This window comes from Megalops cyprinoides, chromosome 15, assembly GCF_013368585.1.
Source record: "Megalops cyprinoides isolate fMegCyp1 chromosome 15, fMegCyp1.pri, whole genome shotgun sequence".
Classification (NCBI taxonomy): domain Eukaryota; kingdom Metazoa; phylum Chordata; class Actinopteri; order Elopiformes; family Megalopidae; genus Megalops; species Megalops cyprinoides.
The window spans coordinates 18,317,501-18,336,496 of NC_050597.1; the positions used below are offsets into that span (position 1 = coordinate 18,317,501).

The 18,996-nt window shown below is 46.9% G+C and overlaps 1 protein-coding gene across 2 annotated transcripts in view; it reads left to right on the plus strand.

Annotated features, from left to right (window-relative positions):
- The window catches only part of LOC118789758 (inositol polyphosphate-5-phosphatase A), a 126,086-nt gene that overhangs the window by 102,117 nt on the left and 4,973 nt on the right, over window positions 1–18,996 (plus strand). For both annotated transcript variants that reach the window (XM_036546351.1, XM_036546350.1), the window contains exons 10-13: window positions 2,049–2,144; window positions 2,567–2,641; window positions 7,116–7,189; window positions 16,938–17,049. In XM_036546351.1, the coding sequence (XP_036402244.1) occupies window positions 2,049–2,144; window positions 2,567–2,641; window positions 7,116–7,189; window positions 16,938–17,049 (357 nt within the window). The remainder of the gene's footprint in view (window positions 1–2,048; window positions 2,145–2,566; window positions 2,642–7,115; window positions 7,190–16,937; window positions 17,050–18,996) is intronic.

Here is an 18,996-nt window from a genome sequence, read left to right on the forward strand (position 1 = left end):
GAGGCGGTCACGTGACGGGCTGATCGATCGGCCTCAGCTGCGCTCACGCGGACGCTGACCAGAACCAGCAGCGGACGGGGCGGGGTTGGGCTGGCCGCAGCGCGTGCGAGAGCACCGTGTGGGATCGAGTCATCTCCCAGAGGTCATCTGCCTAGCACTGCAGATATATTAAAACGTACTCTGATGCATTTTTCATCTGTATTTGGGAGCTTTCAATAGGGGGTTTGATCTCTGTGGCCAGGAAAGACTGTCCTGCTTCTTTGTTCTCTTTCCAGGACTCCGGTCTGTGATCACGCAGCATTTATTCATCTTCAAAATGGCTCAATAAAAAGCTCACCTTCCCCCAGGAGGCAGAATTTGGTGGCAGCAAGAAGAAACGCAGGAATGCAAATGAGTAGTGGCATTGTAAACCCGGAGTATGATCTCACTGGCCTGAGCTCTGAGAAGTAGTAAAAGTCGTAAAAGGCCAGAGGGGGGTGTGTGTGCTGGGGGGGGGGGGGTAACTTTGACCCCCACTGTCCAGAAACCGATGAACACTTGGCAAGGAGCTCTGGCCACTGGATTATAAGAATAATTTTAACATGAATAGAGAAACCATTTCTGTATCCTGAAACTATGCTATTTCATTTAAATAAGCTGTGTGCTTGGCCTTTGGGCCAGGCTTGAAACCGCAGGAGATTTCTGGTTGGCTGAGTTCGGGATTTGCCAAGCTGACAGGGGCGACTCTGAAAAGAATTAAAAAGCCAAACGCTTGTAAAAGTCAGTAACTGGAAAAAGACTCATTTGAATAAGATAACTCCCCCCCCCCCCCCCCCCCCCAATCCCCACACCCCCAGTGCACATGTAAAGACTGTGTATCCGTGTAACTCTTTTTTATATTCCATGGTAATATTCAGAGTTTAGGGAACTCGAGGTCTGTTAGCCTGTTTTTATTTTTTTTATCCATTAATAATAATTTAAAAAATGAATTTGCCGAACTGTTACAATGACTTTGTGACAGGGAGAGTATCTATGGCCTGCCCCCCCCTCCGTAGTCTCTCTTTGCCCCTATTCAGCGCAGAAAGCTGCTTAAGCTCTTTAAGCGCATTAGCATGTGGATGACCCTGCGTTTGGAAGCCCTAAATGAGTGAAAGATGGAGCGATTTGTTGGGGCTTTAGAGGCCCGGGAGGACTCCACCACTTTAAGTTTGCTGCGGGTGTTTGTTCTAATCTGGTGCGCTGTTTCAGGGAAGCAGGACTGATATGTGACATTTCAGTATAAAGAGCTCTTTTTTCTCTCTCTCTCTCTCTCTCTCTCCCCCCCCCGTATATTGGCTCGGCCTGATTGACTAATCTGTGCTTTGAATTGGAATCAGCCGGAGCCGCGGCGGCGAGCTATGGGAACCGCTGGCCCGGGGGGGGGGGGGGATTATCTGATTCAAACTGTCTTCAAACACAGATGGTCCAATGTTTAACTAATTGTTAAAAGAGTCCACAAAAGAGAATTTAACCCTACACATGGCCCTGAAGGTCAAGAGATGTGTCGCGGAATAAAGACAGTGGATGTGAGAGAGATGCTCCTTTTTTTTTTTCCAGCTGCGTCGTAATGATTGAAATGTATAGGCACTGTTCTTGGAACATATGTGTTTGGAGTTGTCCTTTTGGCAGGGGATAAGCTGGAAGTTTGTACAGGGTCTTGCTCTGTAGGAAAGGTGGTCTGTGAGCCATGATGGGGTGGTAAGATGCATGCTGGTAAAAAAAAAAAGGGGCTGACAGTGTCAAGTCGTCATCTGTTCACATCAACCCTGCACCCTTAGTCTCCAATTCCTGTTGTCCCCAGGCCTCGATGATGTCTTGTCACTGATCCAATATATACTTTGTTCAGAAAATTCCAGATGTTAAATATCTATTTACAAAATTAATGCAGAGGTCACCACCATACTTGTTGGTGCAGCTGATGGTGCAGCTGCCATGTGTGATGCTTCTCATATGCCGATTGGCACTCGGTACAGTTTTGATGTTCGATTGCGTTCATTGACGCTCCCCCACTTTAACCTGCCCCCCCACAGAGTCTGTGTTCTTCAGCCACAATGCAAACGGTCAGAGCCGCGGACACCAACGAAGTCGACAAGTTAATATTCCGAGAGATGGACAATGACCGAAAGGTAAGCGGCAGCGATGTCTCTCTCCCGCATGCAGAATGCACAGGCATCTTCAGTAAACAGCAGCTCCACCCCACTCTCACGCGCAGAATGGAGGGCCAGTCAGTAGGACTGACGCAGTGATTGAAAAGAGTGTTTTTAATCCTGCTTGCTTAAGAGGGAATTCTTTATGTGACCACAGCCTTGCACAGCGGCAGTGAAAATATGCCCTTTGGAGACAGAAGAGGGAAGACTTTTATTTTTGTAAAAGTTGTTAAATGTGATATAATGACTTCCCAGTCTGTCGTAGAAAATTAGAGCTTAGAATGGTCCTTCACATGTCACACACAAGGCAGTATGCAAATGTGTCTGAAGTGTACATCTTTTTTTAACAGATTTAATTACAATGCTGTCCTCATTTATCTTTTATCTTTGCCTTTTTTTAGGTTGTTCTTCAACTCGAAAAGAAGCTTTTTAATTATATTAACCAAGATGTTTTCCGGGAAAACAATGGAACACTGGTAAGGCCTGCTTTCAGACGTTCTTTCAGGGTTCCAGAATTAGGGGAATGTGCGACACTTAAAATGCATTTTGTCAACTTTGAAAGAAGCGACCCGAAACAAGTGAAAGAAAATATTGTGCATCGTGGAAACTTTGATGGGACACAGCTGGAGGGGTTTTTTTGAGGGGGGGAGATAAAGAGATTATGCGCACAGTGTCTTTCATTGTGAGGGTAACAGGAGGTTACAGATGGGAGCGGCGGTGTCCGCAGTGCTCCTTGGGCCGACCCGGTTTACAGTCTCCGGAGAGGTCAAGCGTCTCTTTAAATGCGCTCCCAAACAGTCAATGGCAGGATATCAGATCAGATTATCTCGTCCATCTGCAATGAGAAAGATCCTTATATACTCCCAATTAAGAGCTCCGGACCGCATTCTGGGGTTCAGCGTGCGATGGCACATCAAAAGGAGCAATCGGTCCCATCAATAACGGCTCACATGTTGGACACCCCCACCCCTCCCGTCCCCCGCCCCCCCCCCACCCCAGCCTCGCGCTGGATGAAATAGCAGCCGGGTCTGTGTTTTTATTCCTCCATCGGCATGCCACTCGGGCGGCCCGTCCGCGTCCACTGCACACAGGAAAGATGGATGACATAATGAGGCATCAGAGATAATCTAATCGTCATGGTCTAGTTAAACACACAGTGTTGTGATCCTTATAAAACAAACTACCTTTCCAAAAGGATAAATGTCTCCTACGCCCCGTTTTAAAAAAAATCCATTGCATCCTTCATCAACCACTAGACTTGTACCGGCTTGACAGAAATTTAATTCCAGCCAGCTCTTGAAAATAATTATTGTATTTTGAGAGGAGTAATCATTGGTCAGGACATGATTGAATGTGTCCATGCCTATTGACTTTTGCTATGATTTATAGGTTGGTTTAGTCGATATTCCCATGGAAATTGTATAATTAATTATCCGCGCGCCTGTCAGGTAGGCAGGATGGAGAGCGCTGATGAGTTTTTGGGAAGATTAAATTTTCCCCGTGCCGTGGCACCGGGGGTGAGGCACGGAGAGGGAGGAGCAGGAGAGGGGCCCCGCCGGGTCAGGCCCGTCCGTCGGTTTCGTCCGCCGCCGACCGCCCCCCGTCGCCCCCCCTCCCATCCCTCGCCCCGTCTCCCCGTTCCGCAATTGATTTTGCTTCAGTATCTCTTTATTTTAACTTTATCTGTGAGGTGTCCGCACCGCTCACGGCCGGGGACACGCCCAGCTGCGAGTGATGAACTTTTTCTGTCAGGGACGTGTCTGGGCAGCCGGGCTCGCCCCGGCGTCCTCCCCGGACTGCGCAAACAGCCGCCGTAAAAAACGTCCTGATCCGTTCGATATTATACCTGTCAGGGCGCTTAAGTAGCAGTAAACCTGCGTTCTAAATAAAATCTGACCTTACAGGAATATGATCTTTAACTGCACGGCCGTGGGGCACAGTGAACGCGCGTGTCTTTTTATTCTTACCGTTATGGATTACCGCCTTAAACAATAGCTGCGCTCTCTCCACAGTCTCACTGCCTCAGTGTGTCCACCTGCCTCGCTTGTGCGTCTGTTAGTGTGACTTTGCAATAACCGAAATACACACAAATAATGAAGACGTAAGACTGGAAATTCATATTATACCCATATTAATTCATATCATGGAAGTTCATGGATGCTCAACATTCATGAACAATGTAGCCTTCCAATCTTCACGTGTTTCTTCATGTTTTGTGGGGAAATACAAAGACAGATAAAGCTAATGAAAGTGTGGAGGACAGAAACGAGCTCTTCACTCATTCCTCTCGCCTTCTTCAGCTCAAGTTTTTTCTGTAAAGTTTCCCCTGGCGATGAGCGGTGATGTGCTTGCTGGGACACACCAGGAAGCACGCATCTCTCGGCGTGTCCTCTCCGAGCAGGCAGTATATCGTTTCCGCACAAAATAATGAACATCTCATAAACACAAGGAAAAATATGGCCCTGCAATGAAAGCAAAGTGAGAAGACTAAAAATAAAATTAAATGACCTTTGACCTCTGTCCTTATTGATGGCCGTAATGGCGGCAGGTGTTGTCAGGAGGATATTTGACAACTTATAAATCAAAGCACAATTATGTCTTGGGACGGCTCGGCGAGTGGCTCGGGAAGACGGCCCGGCGATGAAGCTTTTTATGCCTTTTCCAGCGAATCCCCCCCTCCCACAATAAAAACGGCCCCCGCGCTTTGATTTAGGTGCCGCTGTTTATTGGACTGAAGTAAGAAATCTGACCAAGTGCCATTTGAGGCCCCTTTTCATTTTTCCCCGGTCCACTCTCCTGCCCGGTGGCCTGCCCGCTCTCACACACAAGCAGAACTTCAAGGTCATTTCGCACTGATAAACTACTGCGGCTTTATAACGCAATGAGCCCTTGAGCCTATATAAGCAGCGATATTACCGGTGACCCATCAGACCAGCAAATCATTCTGCTTAATTGACCCGGGATGAAATGTAGTGTGAAATTTCAGCCCTCGGGTTTTCCAGTCACCCTAAATGAATTACTCAACATTCACTTAAGGCTCAAACACATCACGACGCGCTGACGGCTTTAAGCCTGCTCTCTTTTTTTTTTCCCTGTTGTTTTTTTTTTTTTTAAGCCGCTCCGGGCAGCGTGTTCGTATAGCGCGTTTGGGAAGGGTCGGGTGCTAATTTGGAGCGGTTTCCTGGAAATGCCCCCGCTCGCGTGCTCTTGGGTCGGGTGCCGTCGCTCGTAAACAAAGCGGAGCAGGTCTCCACTCCTCCATCCCTCATCCACAGCCGGCGAGCTCCTCCGGTGACCCGGGCAGCGTCGGTTTGATAAATGCGGCCGGCCTGCCCTCCTGAACCGCACGCACCGTGTGTGTGCACCGCAGCGCGTGGAAGTAATGACCACTGTTCTACACCGCCGCCCCACGCGCACGCAGTCACGCACACACACACACACACACACACTCTCTCACTTACTTTCACACACGCACACACACACGTGCTCTTTCACTGTCCTCCTCTCACACACTCATTCTTTAATACACACGCACATTCATACACACAGTCTGACATTTACATCTGGATTCAAACGTGCTTGCATTCACACATATACACACACTCTCTCGTTCACTTTCACACGCACACACACGCTCTCTTGCTGTCTTCCTCACACACACATTCACACTTTAATACACACACACATTCATACACAGTCTGCTATTTATATATGAATTCAAATATGCTTGAATTCACACACACACACACACTCACACACACACACACATATATATACACACACAGTCACTCACAATCACATTTATTCGCACTCACAGAACTCACTCATTTTCACAGTAACACATACACAGATTCTCTCCCACACACACTCATGCTCAGTCTGTGTGGGGAGGCTGTGTCCTCCTTCATTCCTCTCAGATGAAACTAATCATTGCTTGTGCCTGACTGCATAGCAAACCCAGGGAACATGCGTCTTTGGACATAAAGGATCGGCTGATAATAGATTGGCTGATAAATGTTTAATATAACCAGTTTATATCCTCCGATACACATTATTTCTGACACCAGTCTTGTATGTAATAAAGAGAAATATGCTGAACAATAATGTTATTACTTAAGCCCTAACCCCCACTGCCTGCTGTGCTGTCTTGGTTGGAATTATAAAATTACAACCGTGGTTACATATGTTGTTGTACTATGGCCTGCTGATTTTATAATATATTTTAAACCATAAAGGTTTTATTAATAAGTCATCAAATAACTGTCTCTATAACAAATGCCTGTCTGTTTATTTGCATTTGTTTTGCATCTGTTTGTCGATTGGGTCGCTGGGCAGGTTGGGGGCGGGTCAATGATGTGGGAGGGGCCCATGCCCATGGGGGTGGGAGAAGGGGGGGTGGGGGTCCCTGGGTACCTGATGGCTGTGCGTTAGAGGCACTGATGCAGGTGTTTCTACTACCTGTGCTTCCTGCAGATAATTAATGTGTACAAGTAGCTGCTAATTGCACTTTTCACTAATGATTTATGAGGTTTCTGTAGGGGGAGGGGAGAGAGGGACATCATCTAATAGCGATCTGGGCGGCTGCCGCTCCTGCAGCCAGAACCTGCGCAGCTGGGCGACGGGGAATGATTGATGAAGAGCGTGCAGAACGCTCCTCTGTCAGATAGGCGAGGGTTACCGAAACGTGTCCCCCCCACATCCCGTCCTACGCAGGGCTGGGACAGGCCTGGATTGGCATTGGACCGAAATAAACACATAATTCCCACCCAGAGCCCCTCTTTCCCTGTCAAACACAGACACACACACACACACACACACTCACACACACACACGGGTAATAGCTGCTCGTTCTGCTAATGCTGACTCAAATAATGTTGTATTCTGTAATGATGAAGTGAATCCTATATCAATGTATCCCTTTATTTCTCCCCCCCCCCCCTCTCTCTGCAGCTGTTAGAGTTTGACAAAGAGCTGTCGGTGTTTAAGGACCGCCTGCATGAGCTGGAGATCTCCTTCCCTCCCAGGTGCGTGCCATGGCGTCAGCCTCTGTCTGCTGGTAATGTGAAGGTTTTCGATGTGAGACAGATGGGAGGTGAGAGACTGGGGCATTGTTGTGCAGGGACAGGGGCACACTGTGTGGAGGTCATGCTCCCTGCCATGTTTCCTGAGTGCAGGTGAAAGCTCAGATAGTGATCACTCCGGTGGCCATTGTCCCCCACACGAGCTGGACAGTCCAGGGCTTAGGATTCAAGCTTGCACACATTGTTGATCATACCTCCATCTCCTTTGTTTAATTTCCAAATTCAGCTTTGAATAAGGTGGCCTAGGGTAAGTTGTGGGGTTAGGCACAGGAGTGTGACGTGAATGAGGATGGTGATTCAGGCTGGTGATGCTTCTCCCTGAACTCCACAGCTGGCTCATGTGTTCATCTCAGGAGAAGGCCAGCCCTTCCTGTGGCATTGTGGAGCGTGTATTATGATGAAATTTCTGCACAGCATTTCAACATGTGACTGAAAGACAGAGCATGCTCGCTTGCGGGGTGGGGTGGGATGGGGGTTTGTGGGCAAGGGGGGGGGCGGGGGTTGATTTGGGCAGAGTCCGACCTCCACGCTTTAACGTGGTGGAAAATATATTACCCCATCCACGAACAGGCATTCTGCTTTCTCCTCCTCCTCAAACAAATGAATTTGCAATTAGCCCTTTCAAAAAAAGCGAGCGCAAACAAGCCATTACGCCGAATATGTTTTGGAGCTCGGGTGATAATGGCAGCTGACCTTTGGCGCTAGCAGTGACTCAATCAGCGCAGATAATGAAATGCTGTAATCAAACAATAATTACTTGATAAACTGCAGCCACCGCAGGCGGGCGGAGCATCGGGGTGTGTGTTCGGGAGCGGGGGGTCAAGGTTCTGGCAGCTGTGCTGTTTTTAAGTGACTCCTTGTCTTAATCACTGAGAGCAATTTACATCTCTTTGCATAAGTGGCAGGTGGATTTATTGTCTTTTTCTGTGTTAATACTACAGCAGCATTGTGGCTGTCTGACTATCGGAGGGTTATGCTTCTTAAGCCACACATTTCAAACAAAGCAATCGCGTATTATCTTCAAATACCAGGAAAGCATTTAATAAAGTGTATGAATGAGCTTTATGTTCATATTAACCTTGGAAAATGTATTATATTTGAAAACAAATTAAGCGATATCTTATCTTTATTGTGTATAACCAACCAGCTGCATGTTCCTATATGGGATTGTCGCTAGTGACTGCGCAGAAAAGATTAACTAGGCCGAGTTAAACTAAAACACCCTGACCTCCCTCCCCACTGTTATGGCTAACCAGTTGTGGGCTGTGCAGCACCAAGCCATCTGCAAGATTGTTTGGCTTACAACCTCCACCCCATCATCCCATACTCTAAAAGCAGGCCATACCAACACAGAGAACATCAGCCCCCGCCCCTGCCCCCATATCAGGGCCTCTCGGAGCTGCGACACCCCCGTGTAACCCCGCTACACCCACATCTACAAATCTAACTTACACGCTCAAATATTTGCCCAGGCCCTGGTCAAACTGCATTGTGTGACACACGCAAACATGCAATGTGTGCTGTACCGCGGCCATAGTATCGATGATCAGCTGTACAAAAGGAACAGCGCGCTGCACTCACTGCTGTGCACGCAGGCACAGTGCCGCGTCACCCCTGTATGCCAGAGAGCAGCTCCACACGCCCCGCCCCTCCAGCCGGACGCTTCCCTCTGCCTGTCAGTCAAAACCACATGCGCTTCCGTGTGCTCAGAGTGAAGCTGTTCTTTCAGTTCGATTCAGAATGGTATCCTTTTTGAAAAAGAAAAAAAAAAAAAACGTTGTACTTCACTGGTTTAATGTAGAAGGGTATTCTGAAATGCACTGTATGGGTTTCATTCAGGATGGCATTCTTCCAGAATAAGCCATAATGTATTTATTCATTTGAGAATAGAATTTTTCATAATGCACATTTACTGGTATTGAGTCCATAGAATCAAGCTTTTTATGGGGTACATGTGGGGAGAATATATTTCTATACACAACACAATTGGCGGGGGGTAATACACTGATAAAGTGCTTGAATGAATCATAAGAGTAGACACGGAAGTCCTTGCTTGGTATGTGAATATTTTCATATGAGGCTCCGGAGGCATATTATCTGGTTTTAAAATGGCCAGAACAACAAAAATATATCCTCCAACAATGTACTGGCCATAGAGCCAATAAATGCTATGTCTGTAACATGAATATGGGCATTGCACTTATTTGCTAGACAGCCAGTAAAAAGGTCCTGTTTTCTGCAGGTGCAATTATAGCACAGATGCACCAGTCCTTCTGCCCAGGCTTTACCATTAATGGAAAACATTTTGTTTCCTCACCACCACAGTAGGGGACTGTCGATGAGCCCTGACCTCCTGTTGGTAAAAATGCTGAAGAATTGGACACACGTGCAGCATTAAAATAATCCAGTACTTAAAAAATCCTCCTTATACGGTTATGGTTGCCTCTTCTTGCTCGTGGAGTGAATGTTGCTCACCATCGAACATCAGCTTGCATATTTTATTTTATGGGTTAAGTACCTTGCCCAAGGGTATAACAACCAGTGCCCCAGTGGGGAATCGAACCAGCAACGTTTTGGTTATGAGCCCTGCCCCTTACCATTACACCACACTGCTGTCGTTTTTGACTGCAGAGCTTTAACTGCAGTGGGCTTGTTGGAACCAGTCTTGGACTGCGGAGTCCTTGTCAGTCATCTCCAAAGCAGCTGTACTATACTGTGTCAGCCAGTTTTGGCCCTGGTTCGTGCCAGCCAGGTGCCCACTCTGCAATGGAAAAAGGGGTATAATGAGCCAGTCTGGAGCCAGCTCCACAGTGGAAAAGGGGTATAATGAGCCAGTCTGGAGCCAGCTCCACAGTGGAAAAGGGAGCCAGTGTGGTGCCAGCTCCACAGTGTACTGGTATTCCAGACTTCCAAAGCTGGCTGCCAGGGTCAGGCAGCTAAAGTCAGGCTTAGAGGGGTTGTGAGTGAGGGGTCCTGAGATGGCGGGGCAGGGACTGTTAGATTTTTACACACTGAGCTCGCGTTTAGAGATTGCACTACAAGGTGTAATTCCGTATCGCTCAGCCTCCGGGAGCCGTCCGTCGGAGTCAGCCCTGACATCTCTGAACACCCGCACGCCTGCGTGTGGAATTTGGCTTTCCCTCGAGAGCAGTGTACCTGGAGCCAGCCAGCCGCCGTGCGCTGGCAGGGTCGTGATCGACCGTGGGACGTCCCCGCCCAGTGACCACACACACACACACACACACACACACACACACACATGGCATGGAGAAATCTAACAGCTTCATGCCCAGGTGTCATCTAAAAACAGACTTCATTCTCAGCCAGGGGCGAGTTTTTATCACCTGGGGGCTGAGTGGGGGGCATGGGGGGGGGGGGGGGTAACTGTATGTTCACTCAGCCCACTAGGGGTGCTGAAGGAACGTGACTGTGTCTGTTAAAACAGCTGCTTCATTGCATGTATTGCCCAAGGTAATGTGCCAAGACCGACCTACACACCCTGCAGGAGTGCTGGTCCATTTGCACATGGAGTGAGACTGTGCTCGCACTAAGCCTGTATGGTGTGGTGCTTTTAACCACACAGTGAGCAGCAGGTCAAAGTCGAGCTCCATCCTGCAGCGGCGTGGTGCATGAATGGTGGTACGGCACAATTATCTCTGAAGAACGTGTCAACACTTCCTTGTCTACAAGATGAGTACAAAAAGACCCCAAAGTCAAAGCATATCACTTAGCCATAATGTTTGCCATGTAGGAGCGTAATGTTTGAGCAGATTTAAAACAAAATGAAAGAAAGTTGATGTAATCTGAGTTTATTGTTCTTCGTTGTTCTTCTTGTATTTTATTGGTTTTGAAATGCTTCTGTGTACTGCTATTGCACTAGTTTTGTCTTTATTTATTAATAAAGTCAATGCAGAGATCTAAATGAAAAGCAGTACCTTAGAAAAAGATGAGAGACAGTAGAAGCAAGTGGCTTATCACACTTCTCAGTAAGTCGGGTACAGAGCATAGTGTTGAGGAGCGATCCGGGAATAGGCCTGTTTCTGCAGCGGGAGGGCTGTCATTCTACCACCAACAAGCGGAGTTGCCATCAATGAGAGAGAGAGAGAGAGAGAGATGCTCAGACAGAACCGATGGCTCCAATCCCATGTTTCTCTATTTGCCAAGTCTAGACAGGGCACTCGGGTCGCGGGGGAGGGCAGGGGGTGATATACAGTTTTCTCTTCACCGTTTGGTGTTTAACAGGAAGCTGGGAGTGGCCCGAGACCAACCTTGGCGCGTTAGCATACATTTTCCAAACTCGGCGGGTCTATGAGGAAGGACCGGAGAGTGACTTCTCCTCTGGGAAGAAAACATGCACCGCAGGAAGAAATCCTTGAGAAAAACAAACTGCCAGTGCACACAGTTGAAGGGGAAAAAAAAATTAGACTGGGCGGACATATGTATGTGTGGGTGTATGTGTGTGTGTTTGTGCTTGTGTATACACATAATTCTTTTATTTTTGTGTTTTAATTATTATTACCAAGGCCTGCTGTGGTAGTGCCCTGCCCGTGGCCTACGCCCTCTAGAGGAGCACGATGCCAGTGCAATAGGTTTCCAGTGCCAGCCCTCATGTGACCTTGAAACAGAGAAGTCCACGCTTTCTCATCGTGAAGTCCCAACTCTTGTTTTTAGCAATGAGGGAAGAGTTGGGACGTTTCAGGACATGAGAGGGAAATGCAGTCATTGTCAGGCGTCCAGCCCCTGTCTCTCTCCCTCTCCTCCCCACCTCCCGTGGCGTGACGACACGACAGCTCCTTTTGCGGCAGGGCTCAGAGTGATGTCACCATCTTGGACAGCTTCCTTTGCTGAGGCAGAGAGAGCAGGCCATCTGTGACGAGGCTCAGATGGAGCTGTGAAGAGTGAAGGAATGTTTTTGTTGGCTGCAGTGTGACTCTCGAGGTGTTTCGGTTCAGCTGTGCAGAAACACATGACTGTGTTTGTTGAGCATCCCAGATGTACATTAATGGCCTTTTTTAAAGAGCTGTAGAAATCAAAATATGTGTTATTGTTCCCTGGAGTGGGTATTAGCTTAGCTGTTATCAGCTCGAGAGCAGCGTTGTTCAAAGTGCATTCAGCAGTATAGATACTCTGTGTTAATTAGAAATAAAGAGGCAGTATTGCTGCATCTACATAATAAGACTAACACTACTGTGCGTCTGTGTTTTTCCAGGTTTTTTTTTCTGAAAGGGAACCTTTGTTTATGTTTTGGGGGATGGATTTAGAAGGACACACAACTTCCTGGTGTTGTTGAGTAAGAAAGATGGCTTTCATTCAGCAGATGCTTTTGTGGGAAAAGGCAATGGCGAAACGCTTGGCACCCGGGAGGAGGGTGCCTCGCCCAGCCTCAGATAACAAAAATGAGATTTACATTTCCACATTTAGCCTTGTTTTTAAAACACTTCCCTTAACAACGGCAAATAATCACTGCCGATGTCAAGGTGTGAAACTGCGTGAACTGGAAGAATGGGCTTGAGTTTGACTTATCGACCCCCATTCCAAACACAGAGTCATGTGACCACAGCTCCTCAACGCCCTACCTGACCTCTGACCTTGTTTTTTTTTTTTTCTTGCATTCGCACTGTATCTCTTATCTTGGCTCCTTCCCTGCACATTCGCCAGTTTATATTACCCTCATTAAATACAGGGTTTCTCAATGGGACACTGTTTGACTTGTCACTTATTTGTCATTATGTAGAACAAGATAAGAGCATTTAGCTGTGAGATATTGAATGTGCAGCCTGTCCCCCAGGGCTGCGGAGCCAGAGCCAGGCCCTCTCCCTGTGCCTGATGGGTGAAACCCTACCTTGGTCTGCTACGTACTGACCTGTGATAGCCCTGCACACAAATTCAACTGGTGCTGGAAGCAAGCTAGAGCAGCTCTGAGCAGTTACAGTTTGTCGGATGTTAAGCCCAGGTTATGTGGTTGTGGTTGGGTGCACAGTCCACAGACATTGTGCGCGTGTGTTGTAGGAGTTATGCCGTGGTACAGATTTGGCAGTGCGTCTGCCCCAAAACTGAGCCATTGTGAAGGATGTGTGAAACGCCGAGGCCGGTTTGCGCGTCCGCCCCTGCCTCGAGAGCGCAAATCGCGGAGCATAGTGAGGGATGCACGCAGGAGACTGAGGGAAGCGCTCTGGGAGACACCGCGACGTGCCGTCTTAGTGACGGAGAGAGAGACGGAGGGAAGGACAAGCGCGCACGCATGAGCAGCTTCGGAGAAAACGCACGGCTCCGAGGCACAGGTGGGCGATTGTTGTGTTTATCAGCTCTTCCTATTAATTAGTGTAATTAGTCTTGTTGCGGGCAATACAGGCTCGATAGGAGCTGACGGCTCTCAGACTTCACACCCACCTGCTGAGTTTGCTCCCAGATAAGTTTGTGAGCGCACTAATCGGACACATTAATCACGCAGCTGAAAGCCCCACTCCATTGTTTGTCATTGCATTAGGGCTGTCATGTAATCTAGCGTGGTGCCGTCAGGGGAGAAATGGCCTGCTTGCACATCCGCTGTGATACGTCACGAGAGCGTGTCCCGGGGAGTGTGAGTGTGTGTGTGTGTGTGTGTGTGAGTGTTGGGGGGGTCCCAGGAGAGGAGGCCACTTGACCCAGGAGATGAGGCCGCTCGCATCTCGTCCACACTTACAAACTTCATTTTTGGGTTCCGTTGACGTCACCAGTGAGTGCCTCTCGTTTTGCTGATCGCTCATTTCGGACCTGCCATCACCGTGACGATAGAGAGCTGACCCTGGATCAGGGAGGTGTTCTTCATTTCTGTCACTTCTGGCCTGTCCCCTGGGGTCGCTGGAAGTTTAGATGGGAGGGTTTCTCCACTGTCCGCGTCCACCATCAATACAGATCTCTTTGGAAAAGCGACCCTATACGGACGGACTTAATGTAGCCTCACTCCTTTGCTTCCAACCAGGACCTAATTGGATTAATTAATTAACCTGCCTGAAACCACAGATTCAATTCCGTGTGGTAATTGCTTTTATGTGTGTATGCGATGTGGTGTGTGTGTGTGTGTGTGTGTGTGTGTGTGTGTGCTCGCGCGTGCGCGCTCATGTGTGCATTTGAGGGGAAAGATGGGGGAGTAGGATTGACATTTAGATTGTGTTTCTATTATCATGGTAACACTTATTTTTTGTTCTCTGTGTTTGTTGGTTTGTTGGTGTCATTCCCAATTTGTTATGGGTGAAGTGAAAAAAAAAACTTGTGAAACATGTTTGAATGTGTCTCTCAAATTTAAAGCTGGAGTACATTAGCAGTTTAATGTGGGCCTTTGGGTTTTTGTGTTTACTGATTGCCGATTTACCTTGCGGCAGAGTCGTATAGACCTCAAAGTTCACAAGACCTCAGAGGCTCCTTTTGATACAAGGCCACAGAAGAAAGACCAATCACAGGCAAGGAAGAGGCAGACACAGGCAGGAAGAGAGAGGCCTAAGCTGGAAGAGAGAGACCCAAGCTGGAAGAGTCAGACATAGGCTTCAGGAGTCAGAATCTGAGGAGTGTTTGTATGGGTGACTTGCAGTGTGACTGTGAGCATTTTGAAATCCACAGAACCTTTGCTCCATAAGTTGTTCCATTCTTTCACCTCTTCCTGTCTTCTCACTCTGTTCATTCCCCCCTCATACTCTATCCCTTGCTCTACCCTCACATCTCCCGCTGTCCCACTCTCTCTATTCTCTCCCTCTCTCTTTCATCCCTGGGATCAGTTTAACCCCTCTTTAGCATATTAAAACCAGCTTCATTTCCGCATGCTTAAAGGTCTATTGATGCTAATTGGGACCATGGACTTTGTAAAGCTACCACCCCTATCTCTGTTTACTTACCCTGCGTTGGGGTGCATGCCAGCCGAGTACCCCCCTTCCTCCACACACACACTCTCCCTGGCCCCCTCACCTCCCCTCATTTAGACCCTTGACCCTGCCGTGATCACGGTTGCCATGACAGGACTGTAACATTTGCATGTAACAGCTGTTTAGCACATTGTCCGGCAACTGCGCTGTTTGCCAGGCCAGTGTTTACCCGACTGATCCCCTGTGAGTTAGACTGTCCGCCATCATGGCTGCGTAGGTGTTGGGGAGCAGTGTGACTCTCTCCCCATCTCCTTGTGCAGGTGGTCTAGTTTGAACGGGCTTTTGTCCTAGCAGCTAAGGAGTGGTGACCAGTGAGTGGCCAAAGGGAGCAGCCCTAAATTGATAAATCCTGCTGTCTGACTGTTGCTGTCAGGGAGGGGGGTGGAGGGGGCGGGTTGTATTGGGTTTATCCCTTTCATGAAAATGATACCAAGAACTACATCAAAGAGGAGGAAAAGGCTTGAAGAGCCTCACCTTGCCAAAACAAAACTGATAAACCTTCACGTAAAGATTAGCACTGACCATTGAACAGGAAGCAGAGAGAAGACATAAGCTATAAAAATCATTTAAAGCTGGTCATAAAAAGTTAATTACTGATCCACCATTTTCTAATTTAATAAATATTATTTTAAGCATTTGTTTAGATCATGTGTATAAATATTTATTCTGACCATGCTGCCTAACCTATCAGCTTGTGTGGAAAAGGAATAAAGTTATTATCCATCAAATCATGTGGTTTACAGTTGTCTAACTAGATATCTGCCTGTTGTACTTATCTTAAACAAGGTCAGTATCTTGATTATTATAAAATGCTATTTAGCAAAGTTGAAAGACCCAAAAGAAAACAATTAAGGAAAAAGGTTTAACAAGTAATACACAGTGCACAGAAATGTCAGTTTAATTTCTACTCCCAACAAAGATACTTTGTAGAACAAAGGATCTGTGTGGTTATCTGAGTGTTCATTTATAAGTACCCACAGTCATCAGTGTGGTGCTAAACACCCCCATGGGCTGTGCCACTGAGGTAACTAATTGGATTCTCATTGTGTAGTTCTGGCACAGTTTGATGAGCTCAAGTAACAAATTGGATTCTCAATAATGTAAATCTGTGTGGGCTTGATGAGGTGTAGAGGGTGCTTAAATCACTGGATTGTTCCCCCACTTTCCAATACAATCTCCCTTGGATGTTTGCCACGGCCTTAATCTCTTTTTGATGGTGGCGCTGCCTGTGTACGTGCGCGGCGGAACCGTAGCTCACTCCTCTCTTTTGCACGGCGCGGCGTGTGTTTCTGCGGCCCGCACGCACCCGCTCACGCTTGTCATCCATGCCGTCTTTCTCGGGCAGTAGGCAAAATCTTTAGCCCAGCGAGATTCGGAAATTCATCGAAGCGCGGTGCTGTTTCGAAACAGTAGAGTTGTGCATATGCGCCTGCTGTGCTTCTAAAAAGGACCTGTTGTGTGCAGAATGGTGTAGTCAGTTTTTGTAGGAGGTACCAGTTCAACAAATTTGTGTTGTTTTGTATCAGTGGCAGGGGCTGTAATATTTTAGAATCTGTGGTACAGGTTGTGTTGTTTTGTATCAATGGCAGGGGTTGTAATTTACATTTACATTTATTTATTTAGCAGACGCTTTTATCCAAAGCAACTTACAAAAGTGCATACAGTAATGTTTTAGAATCTGTGGTACAGGTTGTGTTGTTTTGTATCAATGGCAGGGGTTGTAATGTTTTAGAATCTGTGGTATAGGTTGTGTTGTTTTGTATCAGTGACATAGGTTGTGTTGCTTTCGTTTCCAGTTACCCATACAGTGAGGACAGCAGTCAGGGGAAGCAGTACATGAACACCCGCTGCCCTGCCTGGTGCGACCGCATCCTCATGTCCTCGTCAGCCAAGGATCTGGTCTTAAAGGTGAGTGTGAACGCAGTCTCAGTCAGAAACCTGGTCCTAAAGGTGAGTGTGACCGCAGTCTCAGTCAGAAACCTGGTCCTAAAGGTGAGTGTGACCGCAGTCTCAGTCAGAAACCTGGTCCTTAAGGTGAGGGTGACCGCAGTCTCAGACAGAGAGCTGGTCTAAGAGGTGAGGGTGAACGCAGTCTCAGACAGAGAGCTGGTCTAAGAGGTGAGGGTGACCGCAGTCTCAGACAGAGAGCTGGTCTAAGAGGTGAGGGTGACCGCAGTCTCAGACACAGATGTGGTCTTCAGAGAAAACAGAATCACAGCCAGAAACCTGATTTTAAAAGTGACTGTTTAGGCACAGCAAAAGGCAGATTTCTGTCCCTCTGTTCCCATTGGTATAGGAAATTCAATTACTTTGGGTAAAGCTAGAAAGGGACAGTAAGATAATGAAACCCTGGGTTTGTCTTTGTTCAGTCATCCCAAGCAGCCTTGATTCTCTCTCTCTCTCTCTCTCTCTCTCTCTCTCTCTCTCTCTCTATCCACCCCTCTTTCTCAATCTCTCTTCATCTTTCCCTCTCTCTCAGTCTGTCTCTTTTCATCATCCTCCATCTTTGCCCATGTCTCCCTTTCTTTTAATCTCAGGCTCTCTGCATCTTTCTCCATCCCTCTCCATCTTTCCCTCTCTCTCTCTCTCAGCTGTGCCAGTCTCACAGATGGGGGCCGGTGTGTGTGAATATTCATATAGGGAGTTAAGCTCAGTCCACACAGACAGTATATATCCTGGCTCTTATTGAGTGCCAGCGGTGCGTGTGAGCTCAGCTTAATAAAGCTGGGGAAATCGCTGTCCCTCTGTCTCCTTTTGCTCAGTGTCACACATCCAGCCGAGCACTGTACATCTGTACCCCCCTCAAATCCAGCCCTGCACCATAAACACACACAAATCTGTATTCCCCTGTTAAATCCAGCCCCGTATTGTAAACGCACACAAATCCGTATGCCCCATCCGCGGGGTTGTTTCTCCATCAGTCTGTTCTCTCTTCCTGGTTTGTTTATTCCTTCACTTATTTTTAGAAGCAACCCAACAGGCACACAATGTCAGTGTGCACATGGACCGTTTTGCTAAAATCAGGGTATGATGGGGTTTTTCATTACTAATTTGGTGTTTTAGCACAGTGATTATTTCATGTTTTCCTGGGCGCTGGGTGCTTTGCTCCTAATAGAAAATAATAAAACAAGAAGGCATAAACATGAAAATATATAAAATGAATATATGGTTAAAGTCTTTTCTCCAAGTTTAGACTCCTTTATTGATACAGATTAATTCAGGTAAGTGTACCATAAAATGCAGTAAATTATATTCTGTAACGGTCTAAAACATGATGGTTACTTTCCAACAGCCATTTAATCAGGGAGCAGTAATGTTACTGCAACATAATGAAACAATGAAAAATGTAAAAAAAAAAAAAAAAATGATACCCTCATCCATATTCAGTTGTTTGTGTGCCATTTCACGTTTGAGATCAAGCTTACATGCAGTAATTCTACCAATCAAACAAACTGACAAACTACTTTGAAAACAAAATCATATAGGACGATCTGTCCTAATGTTTGAATGACTAATTTTGGCGAGCCATCTCTTTTTATCAGATACACATCTACATGAGTTTTGTGGTCCATGTAAATTATGAAAAATATTATATCGGCATTGAAAAAATGTTGCATGTGCTTAAATGAGTTACTTGATGTGAGGGACAAGTGCCACAGCTGTTTTATTGAATCTGGATAAAAGTTACATTTGTAGTTTTGAAAGCCTCCATTTTAAATCCAGTTCTGCCAAGGCCAAGGGCTTTTTTGTTTTAATCACCCTATTTATTGTTTATATATTGAGATAGTTCATTAAATTATTCATATAATTGTTCTTCTGGGTAAAGCAATGTAAAAGTGGATTAGGTCTGATACA